General features: G+C 37.2%; 1 protein-coding gene across 3 annotated transcripts; it reads right to left on the minus strand.

Annotated features, from left to right (window-relative positions):
• Nucleotides 1-2,697: 2,697 nt before the first annotated feature.
• slc30a6.L (solute carrier family 30 (zinc transporter), member 6 L homeolog) lies at nucleotides 2,698-19,135 on the minus strand. 3 transcript variants are annotated; one of them, NM_001093362.1, is given in 14 exon segments: nucleotides 2,698-3,242; nucleotides 4,176-4,244; nucleotides 5,561-5,608; nucleotides 6,033-6,135; nucleotides 7,745-7,864; nucleotides 8,561-8,609; nucleotides 9,042-9,136; nucleotides 10,417-10,452; nucleotides 11,486-11,566; nucleotides 12,224-12,289; nucleotides 13,530-13,572; nucleotides 14,587-14,671; nucleotides 15,989-16,075; nucleotides 19,121-19,135. In NM_001093362.1, coding segments are annotated over 14 exon segments (1,395 nt in total). In that variant the 5' UTR covers nucleotides 19,124-19,135; the 3' UTR covers nucleotides 2,698-2,732.
• Between the last annotated feature and the right edge of the window lie 1,984 nt (nucleotides 19,136-21,119).

Here is a 21,119-nt window from a genome sequence, read left to right on the forward strand (position 1 = left end):
AATGCTGTTGAATTTAAACATATTACAACCCCCAATAAAACACATTACAGGCTTTTGCCACTCCCCAAATTAAGAAAATGTGAAATAAAAAGAATGTTTAACAAAACCAAACTGAATAACCTTATGTGGAATTCAGTGGTGTTCCACTGGAGGATCTGCTGACCGATATTGTCCAAACCAGAAAAACAAGATCATTACGCTCTCAGTAAAGGTGTCAAGACAATATCATTCAAGATGCATTTTTTTAGGAGGCAGACTGCCTTTAAATCAACAATTCCACTTTTACATGCAACATACAAAGTGTTCAATTGTAACCTTTTATAACTGCTATTAACACATGGATTAAGAATGTGTAACATTGGATAAGAAGTATTGAGTCTTTGCAAAGTAGTTATTAGCTTTTTATGATGTCATATTTTACATTATAGTCTTTTCATGATGTCATATTTACAGTATAGGTTTGTAGATGTTTATCTAAAAATAGGAAATGTGCTAGTTTTGGTTCCTTGCAAATCACAGATTATGGGTTAAAACTTAGTAAGAAATAGTTCAGTAAAAGACATGTACATGTAGTTTGTTCTATAAATTTCGATTGGTCACCCCTGTATAGAGTCACTGCTTTGTAATGGATTATTTCTGTGATCTCACTGCATGTTATGAATTTGCAACATAGCCATAAATATGCCCTTTTTACTGCATATATTTCACACACCTGTGTCTGTGTATATCTATGTTTAAGGAAGAGCTTTGCATTCAGTACAGCTTTCAAGACTTTCAAGACCCGGGGAAAACTCAAATGTCTATGGACCACTGAAATATACAAACAGTTCTTACATGACTTCATGTAAAACAACTCTCTCTCAAATATACAAAAACCTTTCAGAACAGTTTCTCCTTGAATTAAGAAAAGGTCGTATCCCATAGAATCAAAATAATCCAAATGTGTAAAAATGATTCCTTTTTTTTCTCTGTAATAATAAAACAGTACCTTGTACTTGATTCAAACTAAGATATAATTAATCCTTATTGGAAAACAAAACCAGCCTATTGGGTTTATTTAACGTTTACATGATTTTCTAGTAGACTTAAGGTATGAAGATCCAAGTTACGAAAAGATCTGTTATCTGTTATACCCCATGTCCTGAGCATTCTGAAGAACAGGTCCCGTACCTTTATATGGTTCAAGCTCATTGTTGTTTTCAATTAGACAGACATTTTCCATATGAATAGCTGGAACATGATAAAGATAATTAGGGGGTTATTTATCGAATTTTATCGTTTTTTTATACCTTGAATGAACTCGAATGAACTAACAACTGCAATGGTATTAGTTAAGAAAAAATTTGATTAGAAAAAAACTTGATTCTGCAAGTTCTAGTTGTGAAACCCGAAAACTCGAATTGATAAGAGTTTTCGGCAGGAAAACACTTGGAATTGCTGTAATTGATCAAGTTTTCTGGCAAAACCCTCCAAAAAAAAGGCTTGATCCAGGCTATTAACATCTTGAAATGGTACAAGGGACCTCTGCCATTGACTCCTACATGACCTTGACAAGTTTTAGATGGTGTATTTTCAAATTTTCTATTTCCAGGGCTGCGGTATAATAAATCTTGAATTCAAGTTTTTTAAAAAGAAAACTTTAAAAATGTTTGCTTTTTTTAAACGTAAATCTTTTTTCATGGAAATCACTCAAACTCAAACCTTCATAAACAACCCCCTAAGTGTTAATATCAATTAATTCCTTCACCTAAAATGTGAACAGGAACATCTCTAGATCATGATAATAAACTGGCTGATTTTTAAAAACTACAGATTGCATTTTTCCCCTGCATTCTTGAATTTGAGATTTATCAAATGAAAAAAAATGCCAAAAAAATGTTAAGTATGTAACGTACCATTACTTGTCCTGGGAAACATTCATACCTCAACATATAACATTATCATTTCCAACACTACTATGGCCTGACAAATACCTGAGAATAACTGCTCAATGTACATTACTAAAGTCACCAATCTGCAGATGCATCTTCCCTATATTAGACCAGCACGTGCAAACGGCATGAAGAAAAGGCAACATTATTAAAAAGAATGACGACATATAAGGCAACATTTTAATCGTAAATTCAATTTAATCTCAGTGATATTTTCCCTTTAAATAATCACTTAAATGAAAAAGGCAAATCAAAGTTTTTAAAATAATTAAAACAAAAAGCTTAAAAAAAATCTTACATTGAAGAATAAGCCCAAAATAACAGGAATAAGTGTAATACAATCACCTGTAACTCTCAGAATGTAAGATGATACATCTCATAAATACCTTGATATTCTTCAGTTCCAAAACAAGCCTAGCTCAGTTTTAAAGGTGTAATGCCTGATAGGTGGCTTGCATATTTCTGTGCATACTGTATATTCCCTCTAATATCCAAGTCATACCCATTTTAAAGATTTAGGAACAAAAAGGTCAGTCATTAATTTATTAAAAAAATATTCCTTCTTGCGGCCTTAGAATGGCATATTCAGAAGAAATCCGAGCATCCATCAACTCAGAAGCTCCGATTTAAGAAATGGTTTGCTTCTCTTCATTGCAATACTTTGGTCCTGGTAGACTTCATTCGTTTTTTTTGCATAAAGTCGCTTTGACTTCCTCTATTATATGATATATAACCGATGGACAAAGAATTAGAGTAACAGCAAAAGTGACAAAAATATACATTTATTAAAAGCAGATACAGTCATTGTCTGAACTGGGTGAATTGTCCTGGAGTGTATGTTCCATATCTGTTGGCCACATTTGTAAGGCCAGTTCGTAAACCCTGTGTGTTGCCAACGCCTGGCACCCCGAGTCCTTGATTAAATGTAGTGGTATATGGTGTGGTCCCATAATTGTATCCTACACCAAATGGTCTCATCTGGTTGTTTGAAAGTATAACTGGGTTCATATTTTTGCCAGGTGTATTAAAAGCAAACTCTGGAGGTGGGCTACTAGGCTTGGATGGTGTGGAGGTCAATGGATTTAACTCATCGATTGTGGACTTCAAAGACGGCATTTGAATGACATGATGTTCTGGGATGTTCAACATGTTGGGTGGCATAGTACCAGAGGCTAACACAGGTCTTGCCCAATCATCCTTGAAAATTTGAACAGTTAGTGTTGAAACCAAGGTGCTAAGGCGATTTGTTACATGTGCCAATACCATTTGTTCATTGGCATCTCTTCTAATTCGCACGTGCACTGACCCAGCCTAAAAAAAACAACAGGGACAAATGAGTGTAATAGTGGCATAATCACAAGCTCAAAATCTGAGTAACAATGAAAATATTAATATTAAACTTTAAAAGTACTGCTTACACCTCCAATGAATTAAACAGAGTGGCTTGGCTACTAAGACTGACTGGATGTCAAGTGCAAGTTAGACCTATAATATTTTATAATATAACAGAATATATACTCTCGATCTATATATACTGTATGTGCACGCACCCACACACAACACAGAATAGTGATTTTACTCCCAAGTAGATTTTAATAAATTTCTGTGTAAGAGCCTTCCAAGCCAAATTATCAAGGGAACTATTTAAAAATATAGGGTCAATGTAAAGTTTCACTGAAGGGGAAGAAAGAATATTGTCCCTCTCGGTGCATTGGTGTGTGTTTATACATATTTACAATATACCAAGCACTGAACCCACAACAGAGAGCACTGCCTTTGAGGCCAAAATACTCAGATGTCACTGTAGGGTGCATTCACAACAAAGCTCATGGACTCTTGTTTACAGGGTTTTAGATTTACGCCCCCCAATGTTCTAAAAACCCCATCATACTTCAAAATTTAATTAAGCCTCCAGTCACTTATGAAGCTCAAGTTCCTTAACTCAATTATGAAACATGGTTTTGATTAAACACTAGGGATGCACCGAATTCTTCTGCCCAGCCGAACCGAATCCTAATTTGCATTTGCAAATAAGAGGCAGGGAGGGAAATCGCATGACTTTTTGTCACAAAACAAGGAAGTAAAAAATGTTTCCCACACCCTAATTTGCATATGTAAATTAGGATTTCGATTGGTATTCGGCCTAATCTTTCGCAAAGGATTCGAGGGTTCAGCCAAATCCAAAATAGTGGATTCGGTGCATTCCTATTAAACACATTATGGAAAAAAAAACATCATACAAACCATAGTCCCAAATCCCAGTGTCCAAAAATGCTCATTACGAACTTCTAAAACACCATCCAGAGTGGAAACCTAGAGTTTAGAATAAAAATTAGCATATGAGAAATAATCAGAAAGTTGGGCAAGTGCAAAAGAAAATGGCCCCATGGCAGTTTTATGAAAAATCTATATGGTCAAAGAAGGAAGATGCCGGCACTTTCTGAAGGTGCATAAAAATGAAATTAATAAACATCTTAGAACTGTAAAATCGGCATCCAGATCGAAGCCAACTAGGTAAAATTAAAAGGGTCAGGCCAAAAATGCAATCTAGAAAATCTGAATGATTGGACTGTATTAAGAGGTTTTTTTTGTGGTGCACTGTATTCTCTACATCAATACCTTTTGCATCTGTTAAACCCACAACACATTTTAAAATATTTAGTAAATATGGCAAATAACGGAATAGTATTTTCATTGCAGAAAGCCCTACACAGAGACCCTATTTATCATGATGTGTAAAACATTGAAAATTAACTTTACTGGTGATATTTCCCATAGCAACCAATCAGAAATTCAATTTGAAGCAAAGATCTGATTAGTTGATATGGACAACATCACGGTGATGTTTGCCTTCAATGTTTTACACAGCATAATAAATAGGCCCAGACTATGTGTCACAATGGTTCAAGTAAGCAAATCGTCATAGGTACCAAACCAATCACTGTGTGCTAGACAGACGGATACCATTAAAGTACACTGCAAGGTCCCCTTTTAATTGTTCCTATAGTCTGGCCAGATAGCACTGTGGTCGGAACAAGAGGAACAGCAGAGTAATTGTAACTGTTCTTGACTTCCTTATCTGCCAATTCTCAATACCGCAGCAGATATGGTGCATCAACAGATAAGATTTTCTCTATTATGTCTGACCGCTCAATTTAATTATATGCTTATTGTATGTACCCAGTGATCAAGAGTCTTCTCTTTGGATACAACAATAAAACTAACTTTTTCTCTGATGTAAGGGAACATCAAGACACAATTAATAGGGGCATCAAGTGACACTTGCAAGATGACTATACTAACTACAGTACAACCCTTAAGTCAATAATCTCAATACGTAACAACAATATTCAGTGAATAAACACATTATTCAACCAGAATACTTAGAGAATTACCATTCAGGACTATTGGCCCTTTTCTGCCAAATAAGTATATCAGGTTAAAAGGAAATAAACATAATATGCTGGGGCAAGCAGAAACAATGAGGGAGTGATTTTCAGAAAAGATTAGCACCTGTATATAAAGATAATGGCATATGGGTATCTGCTTTTCTCTATCAGCCTTTTGCATGCAGGCTGTGAAAAGCCAATCAAAGTGTATCATCCCTGAGTTAACTTCTTCAATCTTACCTCTCGAAGAAGTTTATCGAGTTGCCCAATCACATGAGGTGGTGTTGTCTAGGAGGGGGGAAAAAAAAGCAAAGTTTATGTATTTTTGTTTCCTTTTCTCATGAGATGAAGCCTCGGCGGATCTCATTTTAATACAAGGAACATTTTTCCACCACATTTATTCAACAAATCTCCCTTTTACCCTCATTTGTTTCAGTCACGAGATACTAGGTGGTACCATGGGAAGGTAATTCACCATATCCCTTACCTGCTCTTTTCTTCACTCACCCCTACTCTACTCTGCTCTAATGCAGTCAGTGAACCACCTCTAAAATTGGTTAAGCCAAGCTCCGTAAAATATTTTACAGGCTACAAGAAATATATTTTGCATTTTACAGATATGTAATCCTGATACAGAAATTCCTTGGATAACAGAAACATGTAACACTGGCGTTCAGCATCAGGACTATTATCACAAGCTTGACATTCTTACCTGAAGAAGAACTTTACCACTATATACACTCATTGGATACATGGTCCCGAATGTCATCACAGCTATAGCAACAGCAGAAGCAGTGTCCACAGCAAAATAGTTACTGTAATAAACACAAGTGTGTATTAAGTGAGGGATTTATTTATTTTTTTTAAATATCAATGATTTTTCTAATGTTGCCAATGTTTTTTTCATTCTCCCTTAGAAAAGAATAGTATTTTGCTTGGTGTTTACAACACATGATATAAAGTGAAGGACTGACCGTGATCAACGAAAGAGTAAGTTCACCTTTAACTGAATTTATGGTCCCTTAAGCAAAGAACATTGAACTAGGTAGCATGTAATGAAGGAAAAAGTACTGTAGGATCCTGCAAGCTATTGGTAGAAAATGAAGTAAAGTTAAAGTGATACTAACACAAAAAAAAATACTTTTTAAAATATGAATGTACATTAAAAGTTACCTATAGGTCATGCTGATTGTTTTTTGCGGAGAGGTTTGTTTTTGTAAGTAATTGTTAAAGTTCCTAAACCTGATTGTTTTGCCAACCTGATTGCCCAATCTCAGCCTGTCAGTTAAAGTTTCTAATGCTAATGGACTCATGCTGCACAAATATGGCAGCCCCCTCATAGATGAACACAAGGAGTCAGAAAGGTAATAAAAAAGCTTTGGGAAATACTATAAGTAGCAGGCAAAGTCTAATGTATGGTAGATGTAAAAAAAGGTTTAATTTCTGTGTCAGTATCTCTCAGCATGTAAAGGCAGATTTTCACTTTCTTTAATGAAAAAGAAACCTCTCCCCAATATACTTTAATCACAAAATGTGTACCGTTTTTATAGAAACCTGACTGTATGCAGTGAAATTCTCCCTTGATTTATTGTTGTGGATAGGAATTGTCAGACGGTCCCTAACTGCCCTGCAGTGAAACAATCATACTTATGAACAGCAGGGGGAGCCTGGCGACTCCCCAAACTGCCTACTCCCTGCCTTCTGCCTGCTAAAATGAAAAATCGCCTGTGCCATTGCACTCGCAGTGCTTTGATTTCCGAAGTCACCTGAAGTTTCCTCGTGAGGAAACTTCGGGAAAACGAAGCACTGCGAGTGCCATGCCGCAGGCGATTTCGCATACTACCAGGCGGAAAACAGGGGGAAGCCGTTCGGGGAGATTAGTCGCCCCAAAGAAGAGGCGATTAGTGGCCGGGGCGACTAAATCTCCCAGAATCTCCAGGCGTGCCCTTACCCTTACTGTTTCCAACTCCAGCTGCAGGGACAAAGATCATGGAGCCAGATTTAAACAGATAAACTGGGATTCTATTCGGAGGATTATTTTGCTGCAGCCACTGGTCTTGCAGAGTTGAAGAAAGTTTGTATAAAACAATACAACACACAGTCTTAGTCTTGCAAAGATGTTTAACAAAGTTACAAGATGGTGACCCCCTGTGGCCAACTTTGAAAGCATAAATCATTTGTTTGATTAGGCTTGTGGGGCAGTAAGTTCATGTTTATATTTAGTATACAAAATACAGCATTTCTAGCCTTATTCTATTTTAGAATTTTAACATTCATTCAGTAAAAAACAAACAAATATAATTTTCTAAACCGACAAAAGGAGAACTAGACTGACATTTTCAGAGAAATACAAGATTTTCAGGGCCACGTGAAAACACTCATGTTTGTGAGTTTAGCCATTCGCACGCAACAACTGTTACTTACTTTATTTCAATTAGCATATATGTAATGCAGAGAGCTAGAGCACCAGCAATGTCAATCAACACAAATGGATTCATCCGAGGGAGGAAGATACTGCTGAGACCAGGGATGATTCCACATAAGCTAAAAGAAAAATAACATGAAAACCATATTTGTTAATGAAATGTTTGAAAGTGTTATTAATGGTGCAGAATTGGAGATCTAGTATTGCCTGGTAAACGCATGCTTCCAGGTGATATTCACTGTACAGTTATAGGATCCATTATTCGGAATGTTTGGTTCCTGGGGATTTTGGGATAAAATGTTTTTACATACATACATACATACATACATACATACATAATACATAATTTGGCTCACTGAACCTTCGGGGCAGATTTGTTAAGGGTCAAATTGAAAATTTTTTTTTATAGTCTAAACTGTCAAATTCAACTAGTGAATTATCCAAACCGGATTAGAATTTTTTTAAAAATTCAAACTTGATTTTCAAGATTTATCAAACTAAAACCTGCCTCTCAGTCTATTATGTTGCATATTGTATTATTATAGAGAAAAAGCAAACAATTAAAAAAAAAACCAAACATTAAAATTCTATCTGTTTAAAATTGACTCAATGGGCCTTCCCGTAATTCAGAGCTTTATGGATAAGAGATGAAAGACAAATCTAAATTTTTTCATACCTAGTATTAGCAAACTTTAGGCAGTATGACCTGTTTGGTAGATACATTGTGCAGAAAGTATGCCAACAAATCAGTATGAATGTCAGATGCAGTGTTTCCTGCAAACTGGTTTTACATATCTTAGCCCTTTGTAACTTACCTTCGGCTTAAATCTGCAACATGTTCCTGGAGCCAACTAGTGCTGGCAGCTGAATGAAAGATATGAACAGTCAGTACAGATTTACAGAGCGGATTCAGATTTTTTTCTGTTGCACTTTAGAGTTTCAATCTTTAAATTAAAATTTTAACTATTTGGTAGCAAAGGTTACTACCCCTAGCAGCAGGTAAATTGGGTTTAAGGTCAAGATGAGGGATGAATCAGATGTAGCTGAATGGAAAGTAGCAATACAGAATAAAAATGTTGCCTCATTATCAGTCTGATTACGGATTGTTGGGGTCTCTGTAAATAAGACCCTATAACATTCCAGTTTTTACTTAAAGTAAAAAAAAAAAAGGAGCGAATAAATGGAAAAAAAAAAAAAATTACCACTTGCAAAATAGCCTATATTATTCCTTCTGACCTACAACACGTCAATAATAATTAATGTCTGAACTTCCTGTTAATAAAGAACAAGACTTACCATCTGAAACATAGGCAAACGGTTTATTTCTAATAGACAGCATGGTAAACAAGTTGAAAAAAAGAGCAACAAATGTTCCCACAAGTAGCCGACCTCTGAAAGAAAAATAGTTTTACTCTCATTATTAAGAGCGCCAGGCAAGCAACGAGGGGTCTAGGTGTAACAATAAGAAGGTTACAGGAGGCTTCTACTAAAATAGCACTTGTGACAAATAATACAATTAAAAGCAAGCAATGTTTTAAGCAGAAAAACAGTTATTACTATTTGTTTTGTAGTTGTAAACAGTCCTAGATTGTAACAGAAATTAACTTTTTTATCCCAACACTATTGAATAACTTCTTTTTTATTCTGAAGGTTGCAGAATGTTGTTATTGTACTACCAATGCAATGTCTGTATAAAAGACAATAAACTCACATAGACAATGTATGTATTTTTCACCCAACCAATTCTTGGTCATAAGAATACATTTCAGATTTTAACATGAAGTGTAACTATGCCTTGAAACACTTCTTCATAGCCTCTGTTACTGTGTTAGTTACTTCTCGAGACTGAGATCAGCTTGTTGGGTGGATCAAAATCCCAATAGGCTGGGGTACTGTTTACATTTGTCCAAACTATTTGGATATTTAGCCAGCACAGCTCAGTAGTAGGAGCAAGGAAAGGCTTGTGTTCTGTATTTGAAATGTGTGCAAAATGCCTTTTAAAGTCAGTGACAAATTCCTGTTAAAATCTGGCATTTTACACCATTTTTTTTCATAAGCGAACTAAACCCTAAAAAAAACGATAGAAATGCCATATTTTATACACTAAAATTACTGCATCTCTATAAAGGCCCCCATACACAGGCCGATAAAAGCTGTAGACAGACCGAGTCGGCAGCTTATTGGCCCGTGTGTGGGGCCATCCGACGGGCTTCCCCGAAAGTCTGCCAGATCTCTATCGGGCAGGTTAAAAAAATCCCGATCGATCGTGGCGGTATCTATGCGTGTATGCGGTCGCACGATCCGACCGCCCATATTGGATCCATTATGATCCGCTCATTGGGCCCTAGGGCCCACGATCGGATCAGCCCTATATCGCTCACTTCAATGTGGGAATATCGGGGAGAGATATGCTTGTTTGGCGATCTCTACATCCATGGCCACCTTAAGAGTAATGATCCTGGCCTTCGAAGTTGTCAAAGGAGCTCACCATCTTGCTAGGAGTGTTCATGACAGCTAAGCTTTAATGGCAACTACAGAAATCAGCTATAAGGCATAATAACAGTGTAATAGGAATGACTCATGTTAGAATACTTTCTTTTGTATTTAGTTTGTATAGAAGTTCTAAAATAAAACTAAATAGAATAGAATATATACATAAAAAACTCCTTACGTGTGGATCTCTGGCTGTTCGATAAACCGCTCTGCACTATTTAAATTTAAAAAAAAAAAAAATGGAGAGAGAGAGAGAGAAAAAAAGATGGCATGTTAAGAAAAGTAAAAACTATGCAACATTTTATCATTTATGACAATTCCTCAAATATGAAAATTTCAGCCAATACTTGTTGGCCAAATTAGGTAAAGCTGTTAGAAAGTGTAGATCTTTGCGTTTGGTAGGTGAAAAATTCATAGGTCAGGTGTGAGTTTGTGTCCTATTGTAAGCGACTGTGTAAAAATACTCATGAACTTCACGAACATTAAAAATAAGAGGCTTATGTAATGGATGCCTGCACCAGATCTAGTCACCCACAGCAGCCAGATATTTTAAAAAAAAGGAGCCTGTAAATGCAACACTTATCAACTGCTATGGGTGACTAGAATGGGACAAATCCTGCAACTTATAATACACTACCCATAACTGTATTTACCAAAGTATGAACCCTTTTACCAATTAATAAATACACTTCTAAAAATCCCATAGGAATGATACAAAGTGGGTGGGTTTTTCTGCGGTAAATGCTACTCACATTTTTAGAAATTTGCCCTTAAAATGAGCTTTACCATTAACCACAGCAAGCAATTGCTGTTCTTACCGCAATCAGGATTTTTAAAAAAATGTAACTATAAAAAAGTCAAGATGCCACAGAACTTAATGAGAAGTGTATCTTTACCATTAAAGCAAGTTGATATTTTTCCAAGTTGATATTTTTACATGATTCTTTGGCACTTGCTTGAAAATTATTAGAAAAATGTGATTGCTGGCTTTTTACAGGATTTGCTGGCGAGACTTAACAGGATTGTGATTCATCCATTTAAGAATTTCAATAAATATGCTCAAAGGTTTATGGAGAAAAAAATCATGAACATGGGAAAATTGATTTTCTATTAACCGCAGTCATGATTTGGATCATGATTTTTGCCCTTTATTGTAAAAAAACATTTGAAGGAGTAAAATGGGCAACTTTCTTGTATTATCTGCCACAAATATTTGGCAGAGAACAGGATGCACTGTGAGTATTTACCTTTCTTTGAGAATAAAGAGAGCCCCAAGTTGAGCCAGCACTGTAGATGCAAAGACAGCCAATACTTCAAACCTTTCAAACCTGTAAAGAAGAGATAAAACAAACATTCTAAAAAAAATGACAAAAAATGACTAAATAACCAAGCAGGCAAAACATCTATTAAAGGAGAAGGAAAGCTATGGAGGCATTTTATTGCCAATAGATTAGCTGCAATAGTGCAAGCCAGAATGCTATATTTATTCTGTAGAATGTTTTACCATACCTGAGTGAAAAGCTCTAGAAGCTCTCTGTTTGTTTAGAATAGGAGCTGCAGTATTAATGTGGGGTGACATCACTTCCTGCCTGAGTCTCTCCCTGCTCTTGGCTCAGATTACAGTAGAGAAGGGAGGGGGTGGGAAAGAGGAGCAAACTGAGCATGCTCTTGCCCAGGGCAATGAGGTTTAAGATGAAGGCAGGAAGTCTAATACAGAAGCCCATGTGTACACAATAGAAGGAAAGAAATGCAGTGTTTCTTTTGACAGGGGACTCAGAGCAACATTACTTTGGGGGTTTACTGGTATATTTAGATGGACCTTTCTGATAAGGCTTACTTAGTTTTAACCTTTCCTTCTCCTTTAAGGTGTAACATTTAGGCATTACTGAATACCCTCGCAAAGTTTCAGACAAACATCAGTGAGAAATCATGGAACGTTGCCGTAATTTATATTTTTTTGCACAGACAAAGATATAAATACATACCCAAACGAATATGTTGGGCTTGGTTTCTTCATCGTCACCCAATAACTTATCAAAGATGTGATTAAACTACAAGAAAATGCATTCAGGTTTAGTACATTTATTTTACAACACTGCAAAATTTAGCAAAATCTGATTTGTGAAATTTGAGATGGAAATAGTGTCCAAAACGTAAATATGCATGATAAACTCTAGAACAAGCTTTATTCAACTAATCACAGTTTACACATAAAAGCTTAAATATAAAGAGATGAAAAGTGATTTTTTTTTCTGTTGACCTTTCTCTCCATAGTTATTCTTCAGCCTGACTACTATTTTCTCCATTAACTCTCGCGAAGCCATCCTATACATCCTTAGCCATACATAACACACTCAATAAATCAGCATGGGTTGGGAGCATGATAGAAGTTAAAGACCCTTATATGCATGGAGCCTTTGGGTATAGCTCAACTATAGTCAGAGACTTGTGGGAAGTGTAATAAAAGTTGTTAGAAAGAACCTTTCCTTTGGCAAACATTTTTATGTGTGAATTTAATGTAAGTTTTGTGATTTCCAAAAGTGTTTAGCAACTTGAATATGCCACCTTCAATATAGTCTTACAAATGAACTACAGGTAATTCAAATGTGTCTGATGAAGACTAATACACTGAAAAAAGTCAATATTTGTTCTTATTTATGCAATTTTATTCAATCTGCCACTTTCTTACACTCCACTCTCCTGTGTCTCAGCTCTAAGCCTTGCACAGAAAGCAGGTGGTGTAAGAAACAGACAATTTGTCTCCATATGTATATATCTTTGCAATACATTCTGAGATTACAGATGTAGTATAGTCTAAATAGTCAATATTCCTTTCTATAGCGTGTTATCAGATGTATTGAACACTGTGGCATCAAGTGAATTTTGCACTGGTTCCCCTAATGTCTTTATTATGTTAAACAACTGTATTATAGAAGTCATATGGCTGTAGGCTTTCTTCCCACAGCAGTAAAAAAGCAGCTTGCAGGGATGTAGTGATAAGACACCCAAAATCATTTTTAGAAAATCATGCTGTCAATATAAAAGATGCCCCAAAATCCAGGTGATTTTAAAAGAAAATCACATGGCTTTTGGACACAAGTAAATCACAAAATGTTTTCCATGCACTGAACTTGCAGTTCCTTTTAACCCTCCCGTACCCTAAAAGGATGAAGTTTCAGCTGAATCCCAAAACAGAGTATTTGGTGCATCCCTTTACCCCCTTAACCTAGCACAAAATTGTGTTTAAATATAAGTACAGGATAAGCTTTTCATTTATATTTGCTGTCTTACCTGAAAAGATCAAATATAGTCAGGTAGGTATAGGCTGTTAAAGCTGGAAGAAATATATATATTATATTAAATAATGTAAGATCAAATATAGACAGGTAGCTATAGGCTGTTAAAGCTGGATTATATATATATATATATATATATATATATATATATATATATATATATATATATATAAATGCAGTATAAAAAAGTGGTTGTTTTTTTTAACTAGATATAAGCATAATGTCATTTGAAAATGAAACCTGACAGCTGCACTATAATTCAGACTGCAGATTGCTGAGAAAAAACATGGTTACTAAAGAGTAAACAATGAAGTATATCAGCCTTCTCCTAATATTTGCTAGCATGTACAAATTAAAATACAAAAGAACATGAACTACCATAACAAAAAAAAATGACCAAAGCCATCTTCAGGACAACAGAACATAGGGCTGGTTTGTTCACTGCATTTTTAAGCAGTTCATAAGCTCATGGTCCCAGCATGCCAATGACTCCCTTTAGCATCTGTCTATTTTTCCCTTATGGATGTTATTACATACAGGCACCTCCGTGACATCTGGAGGTACCTGAGAAGTTCTAAAGTCAGCTGATACCAAAGCTCTGACTAAAGGCAATGGCATAAACAGAGAGCCCAATCAATTTGCAGCACAGCACACTGACAATACTCAGAATTGCCCCTCAGTCCTATCAGTGCAAATGATCACCACGTGCTAACTGTAGCACTTACTGAGAGAAGCCATTAGCAGGGTTTTGTTTGTATAGAGCAGGTGTACCAGTTACACAGTTTAGCAAAAGCTTCCTCATTTAGACAACCTTATTTCATGCAGGTTAAGTTGCCCAACAGAGAGCTTCATTTTAGGAATAATGGAGACACCCTCAAAAGTTTTAATGAAGTACAACTGTGTTTAGGATAAAAGGGATTTTTCAACAGCTCAAAACACAAATGCGCTGTGACAATAACTAAAATTAGGTTATACTCCAACTATATCGGTGAGTGCAAAATAATGTACTATTTATGCTTGCTAAAGTATCAGCTATACATAGGAGTGCTTACCCATACTGTTTGTAGAGCTGCACCATGTGAGCAGGAAAGCAGTGCATACCACATTTATTGCACCAAACAGCAAGATCTTCCAGGACTGCAAAACAAGAAAATATAGAGGAATTTGATTAGTGAGAAACAGCCTAATGAAATTGACTGAAAACATGTCTTGTTCTTCATACAGATCTTTTTGCCTTTATATGTATTTGAGCTCTGGGAAGCACAAATGTTCCCTGCTTTTTTCTCTTAGCGACTATAAAAAGGCCTAGAACTGGGTGGGTTGAGTTTCATGCTTTATCCCACAGATGAAATAATATCAGGCTTGTGGAAAGGTTAGGGCCAGGCGATCGGAGATCTCAGTCTGCAGAGAAATGCAGGCTGAGAATCTGCTCCACCGCTCCTGCTCTGTCTACACCCAGTAGCAGTGTCTCCACTTGGGTCCAGGCAGACACTGTGGATTTAGATGCAGAAAAACGTGATTTTACGCCGAAATCCTCCATGCCTGAAGAAAAGAAGGGGAGCAGAAGGGTAGCTGATCTGCCTATGGAAAATCCAAAACCGTAGTCTTTGTCTGGCCCTAGCCTAAGAAACTGAGAAGGTAGGAAATCTTACCTATCAGGTGCTATGGAGCATGAATGTAGCAGTAAGATAAATGGAAAGCAGAGCCCCTATCCCATGTACTATGGATATCAGTAAGCACATGTTTGTTTGAAATTCTTATCTGCCGATGCACTATGTCTGTTAGTATATGGCGCACCAGTAGTTAAAGATGAAAAACACAGACAGCCCAAACAAAGCAATAGAAGGGTGGCCATACCATGCATGGATTGTTGTATGCTATCTGCTGGATTATATCACAAATCAACTGGACAGAAAGTGTATCTTATTTGCCCATATATGGCCACCTGTGCACTGTGTCTGGACCCTGAAACAGAAGATAACGCACCCCGCTCCTCCTTTCCAGCCTCACTGGTTTCATACTGGCAGCAACTGACCTGCAATTCTGACTCTATCCCTACTACAGCTTTAGCAGCAGTTCTTCTTCCAAACCCTAAATAGCACATCACTAGTAACACATACTGTACAAGAAAGCAAAACACCAATCAACTCACATAGAATTTAAGGGGGTGTAGTCATCCCATTTATTTAAGCAGATATGGAAACAAATGTATCAGGTAGGCACTACCCTAAACGCTTTCCTAAGCGAGTACAATGAATGTACTAGGACTTCTTAATTAACAGCAACTTAACAGCTGCAGACTGAATTTCAGTACCTTTACATCGTGAATAGTGTAGAGAGTATTGTAAATATAAAGTTGTCAGCAGTTTCCAAGGAATTCATGAAAGTCAGGATGATTTTACGGAAAATAAGTTCAGAAAAGTTGGAAGTATGTGTTTTTGATTGGTTACTTACTCTTCGGTCTGCTGTTACAAGGCGAAATTCCTGTGCTAACTTGCCTAACAGAGATCGTTGTGTCTTCCGGAAAAGATAGATTGTCCCCTGAAGCATAAGAAATACATAAGATATATGTAAAGTATTTATAAAATGCTTTCTAAAAATGTGTTTATAAAATACATTACTAATAATACCTCAAAGCCAATTCTGAGTCCAGGCAAATGCCCAATCTCAAAAACATTTTGTAACCTTTTGTATTTGTAGAGGATCAATAATAAAGGTTCACTTTGGTGAGCTACACCAGTTTGCATAAATGAAGACACTAAATAGACTAAATAGTGTCTTTTGCATCAGTGGCATAACTAGATGTTGTTGGGCCACACCGCAAATTATTTTTCAGGTCCCAAAATGTCTAGAGGTTGCAATATTTAATGAAATTGTATATTAATTAGGGTCTTATGGTGTCCCTATACCAGTGATCCCCAACCTGTGACTCATGAGCAACATGTTGCTCGCGAACCCCTTGGATGTTGCTACCAGTGGCCTCCAAGCAGGTTCTTCTTTTTGAATTTCTGGCTTAAATGCAAGCTTTAATTGCATAAAAAACAGATGTACTGCCAAACAGACCCTCTTGTTGGCTTTAAGTCCACATAGGAGCTACAAATACCCAAGCACAACCCTTATTTAAAAGCAAAAGGAACATTTTGCATGCTTATGTTGCTCTCCAACATTATTTTACACTTGAATGTGGCTCACGAGAAAAAAAGGTTGGGGACACATGCCCTATACCTCCTGGGCACCCCTGCAGCCGCAGGGTCTGCTTCATCTGTAGTTACACCCCTGTTTTGCAGCATTTATAAAGAAGAACAAATTGAAAAAGGTAGAAGAAAGGGGTGCTTTAACAGTAAATGTTAACTTTTTATATGTTATAAATAGTTATAAAATGGTCAATTCTTAGCAAATTTTCAATTGCTCTTTTTAAAAAAACATTTTTTGGATTATCTGCCTTCTTCGTCTGCCATCTTTCCAGCTTTCAAATGGGAATCACTGACCTCAGCAGCCAAAAGGCTATTGCTCAGTGAAGATACAATTATACTTTTTATTACTTGTCTTAAATGGTATGCCCTCTCCTATTCATATTACAGTCTCTCATTCAAACCACTGCATGATTTCTAGAATAATCTGGAGCCATAATAACAAGATAGCTGCTAAAATTCCAAACCGGTGAGCTGCTGAATAAAAATGAAATAATTAAAAACACTACAAATAAATAAAATTAAAAAAAAATTACAAATGGTCTCAAAACAGCACTCTTTACATCATACCAAATGTTAATTTAAATGCAAAAGACCCCTTAAAGTGGATCTGTCACCCAGACACTAAAATCTGTATAATAAAAGTCCTTTTCAACTTAAACATTAAATCCAATTTTATTTTTTATTAAAGCATTCAAAGCTGTTGTAAGCGCATTTAAAAATCTCAGCTGTCAATCAAATATTGTCTGCCTTAGGCATAGAGGTGGGACAGACAATTACTTTCACTTTCCATTCAGCTCTTCCTAGATGTCACTGCTCCCCACACATTTCCCCAGTTCTCTTCACCGTTTAATTGTGTAACCAGGGAATGGGGATGGACATCAGGTCCCTCATTCTGGTGCACAAATAGGATTCTGAGTTGATGTAAGACTTGCCTTAATAACAGTGTCCACAAAATGGCTCCTGCCTGCTTGTTATAATTATGAATTCCCAGACTAAAGGAAATAAGATTCAAATAATTTATATTGTGAAACCAAAGTTCATTTTGTTTGACTGATGTGATAAAATAGGATTTTGAATATTTTTTTTGGATGATGGGTCCCCTTTAATGCAGACATAAATCACAGATGCCTATGTATAAATACTGTATCAGTAGAGAAACAACTACTTTCACACAAATAGGTTTTGTTTTTATTACTTTCCTCAACATCGCTTTCTGAGAGTTTGCCATTTCCAATCCCTAATTACAGCAGGAATTAGTACTCTCACATCAGGTGAAATTTGTCTTTGACCCACAGCATGAGTGTGTTGGTTGCAGCCTGAAAAACGTGGTTAATCAACTCGGTGATAAAAAATAATAAATGCTATCTGTGAAATGGCTTTTTTAAAGGAGAAGGAAAGGCTTTGTACACATGGGGGTGCCAAATGTTAGGCACCCCCGAGTGAATGTATTTACTTACCGGAAACCCCAGGCCGGTGCTCCTATCAGCGGAAAACTGCACCGGCCCGGGGTTATACCAGTGAGCACCACGGAGCAATCTTCTTCCTGCGACTTCTTTCTTCAAATTTCCCGGGGGAAAAAGCGCAGTTGAATGAAATATTCGACTTTTTCGTTAAAGTTCAGCTTTTAGTTCTAGTGCGCATGCGCAGCAAGAGTAAGCTGGAAGAGGATCAATCCATGGTGCTCACTGGTTTAACTCCGGGCCGGTGCAGTTTTCAGCAGATAGTAGCACTGGCCTGGGGTTTCAGGTAAGTCAATACAATCACTTGGGGTGCCTAGAATGTATAGGGTCGCCACCTTTTCTGAAAAAAAATACCGGCCTTCTTATATATTTATCAGTTTTCCCTATCAATAACGATAATTTTTACCGGCCAGGTGGCAACCCTAAACATTTGGCACCCCCAAGTGTACGAAGCCTTTCCTTCTCCTTTAAATATCCAGTTCGGGGAATTTTTACAATACTGACAGTTCCCCTTTAAATATCTAAAAAAAAAAAAGTGTGAACTAATGTAGATGATTTTGTGTTGCAACAACTGTTTCCTTGAAAGGTAAAGGATTTCCATTCAAGTGTTGAGAGATAGTTTTTACAAGCCCACATCTAATCAGCAGATGAAGGACGTGTGTACTGAAATATTGAAAGAATTAGATTAAGGCTACAACTCATTAGACGGCCCAATGACAGCAGAGAATTGTAGTTCTAGAACAGATGTTTGGAACCACAGCAAGAAGAAGATGCTGCACTTGACTCTGGATGTCATTCATTCGCCTGTAAATAAACGCGCTAGAATTTCATACAGCCAGTTCCTCTCTTCACTAACCACATACATTTTAATCACGCCATTTATCTATACTGTCATGTCATCCACACTATAGCCCAGGCAAACACAAACTCACCATGTTTGGGAACCCAGGGCCGGAATAAGCAGCTGGACAGGGGCGGGACACGTTGACATGACGACCGTCTTTTCGTTGATTGGTTAATTAGCAACACGTGAGTGTCTGCGCTAAAGGTTAAATGGCATGACGTTGGGAGAAGACGTGGCGGGAAACCATGTTTGTTTCGGGCGCGTCTACATTGAAAACATTGCCGAGTAATTTAAATAAAACGTATAGATAGGTGCTTTGTTTCCAAATAACTGAATTAGGCAAACCGCAACAGTTACATTATTACAACCTAAGAGAGAAAGCACAGACTAAATATCCGTGTTGTTGAACAGCAATGCCTTAACCCAATATGGCTGCTGGCAGCGTTCAACGTCATAAGTAAGGGCCACGTATGTTTGCTTTTAAAGGAACAGTAACACCAAAAACTGAAAGTGTTTGAAACTAATGAAAATACCATGTAGTGTTGCCCTGCACTGGTAAAACTGGTGTGTTCAGAAACACTGCTATAGTTCATATAAACAAGCTGCTGAGTAGCAATGGCGGAAATTGAAAAAAGACTAACTATAAATCATACCTCCCAACATTTTGGAAGTAAAAAGAGGGACAAAAATTTTTTTTCCGCATGTAGCGCAGCAATTTTTGACCACACCCCTTTCTGTGGCCACACCCCCTAATTACCATGTTTGTTTTACAAAATTTGGCAGGTTATGAAAGTTTGAAAATATTTCTCCTTATCTAAACTGTGTTTTTGTGTCTCAAAATTGTTACAAAGTATCTTATTTGCACCTGTTAGCTATTCTGGGCTCTCTGCTAAAAGCCAATTAAGTGAGAAACTTTGTTTCTTTTTCTGGCTGTTCAGTGCAGAGAAAAGAGGGACTTTCCAGTACAAACGAGGGACTGCGGGTTGAGCTGTCAAAAGATGGACTGTCCCTCCTAAAAAGGGACAGTTGGGAGGAATGCTATATGGCACAGGATAAATAGTGGATAACAGATAACTATGTTCTACAGACAGGGTCGGACTGGGGGGCCGGGGCCCACCGGGACTGGTGTCCAGGGCCCCCCTCTGGCCCCCGCTACCTACTTGTTAGGCGAATCCTTCCTCGGCGCCCAGGCGGCGCATCGCGCATGCGCAAACGGCGCGCATGCGCAAACGGAAACGGCGCTGCTATGCTCCAAATTTTTTTTTATTATTTTTTTAAAAACTGTTTGGGAGAGGGGGACTGGCCCGGCGGGGCCCACTAGGGTCGGGGCCCACCGGGCATTTTCCCGGTATCCCGCCGGGCCAGTCCGACACTGTCTACAGAGCTTATCTGCTATCTGCTGTGTAACTTGAGCCTTTTCTCCTTTGAATGGCTGCCCCCATGGCTACGCAGCAGCTTATTTATATAAACAATAGTAGTGTTTCTGAAGCAAACACAGCAGTTTTACTAGTGCAGGGCAACACTGCATTATATTTTTATTACTTTAAAACAATTAAATTTTTTGATGTTACTGGTCCTTTAACTTCAATTCTGAACGTCTACCAGTCTGAAACCCCTGAAGGCCCACAAGCCGTAAATTCAGAGCGACTCAAAGCACACCATGCATGCTTAGTGTCCCTGATAATGATTTAATGTGCTTATTTCATTAAACTCTAACAGTCTCAGGCGGGGAGAATACATACATATTTTTATAATATCAACCAACTCCGAGGCCATACGGAAATAAAATGTGACGTTAAAATTCATTGAATTATGGAAGGTGTTGAAAAAAACCTTTTTCATTTTAAAGGGCCATTCTACCATAAACATTAGCTGCATTGCATATAGGACATGGGACTGCATAAGTGGTATTATTTTATCTGTCTGTACATACTATGGGGCCCATTTACTAAGGGTCGAAGTGAATTTTCAAATTCAAAAACTTCGAATTTTAAACAAATTTTTGGGTACTTCGACCATCGAATAGGCCAAAATTCGATTTTAATTGTAAAAACTTTGACTTCGAAATTCGAAGTACAGTCTCTTTA

The sequence above is a fragment of the Xenopus laevis genome, chromosome 5L, assembly GCF_017654675.1.
Source record: "Xenopus laevis strain J_2021 chromosome 5L, Xenopus_laevis_v10.1, whole genome shotgun sequence".
NCBI lineage: Eukaryota > Metazoa > Chordata > Amphibia > Anura > Pipidae > Xenopus > Xenopus laevis.

Bases quoted from the DNA above. Each gene is read 5' to 3' on its own strand.
- slc30a6.L (XM_018261949.2), bottom strand. The intron at 10,453-11,485 runs GTAAATACTCAC...AAATTTAAATAG, and splicing joins CTCTTTATTCTCAAAGAAAG to TGCAGAGCGGTTTATCGAAC. The intron at 6,136-7,744 runs GTAAGTAACAGT...TGTTTATTACAG, and splicing joins TATATGCTAATTGAAATAAA to TAACTATTTTGCTGTGGACA.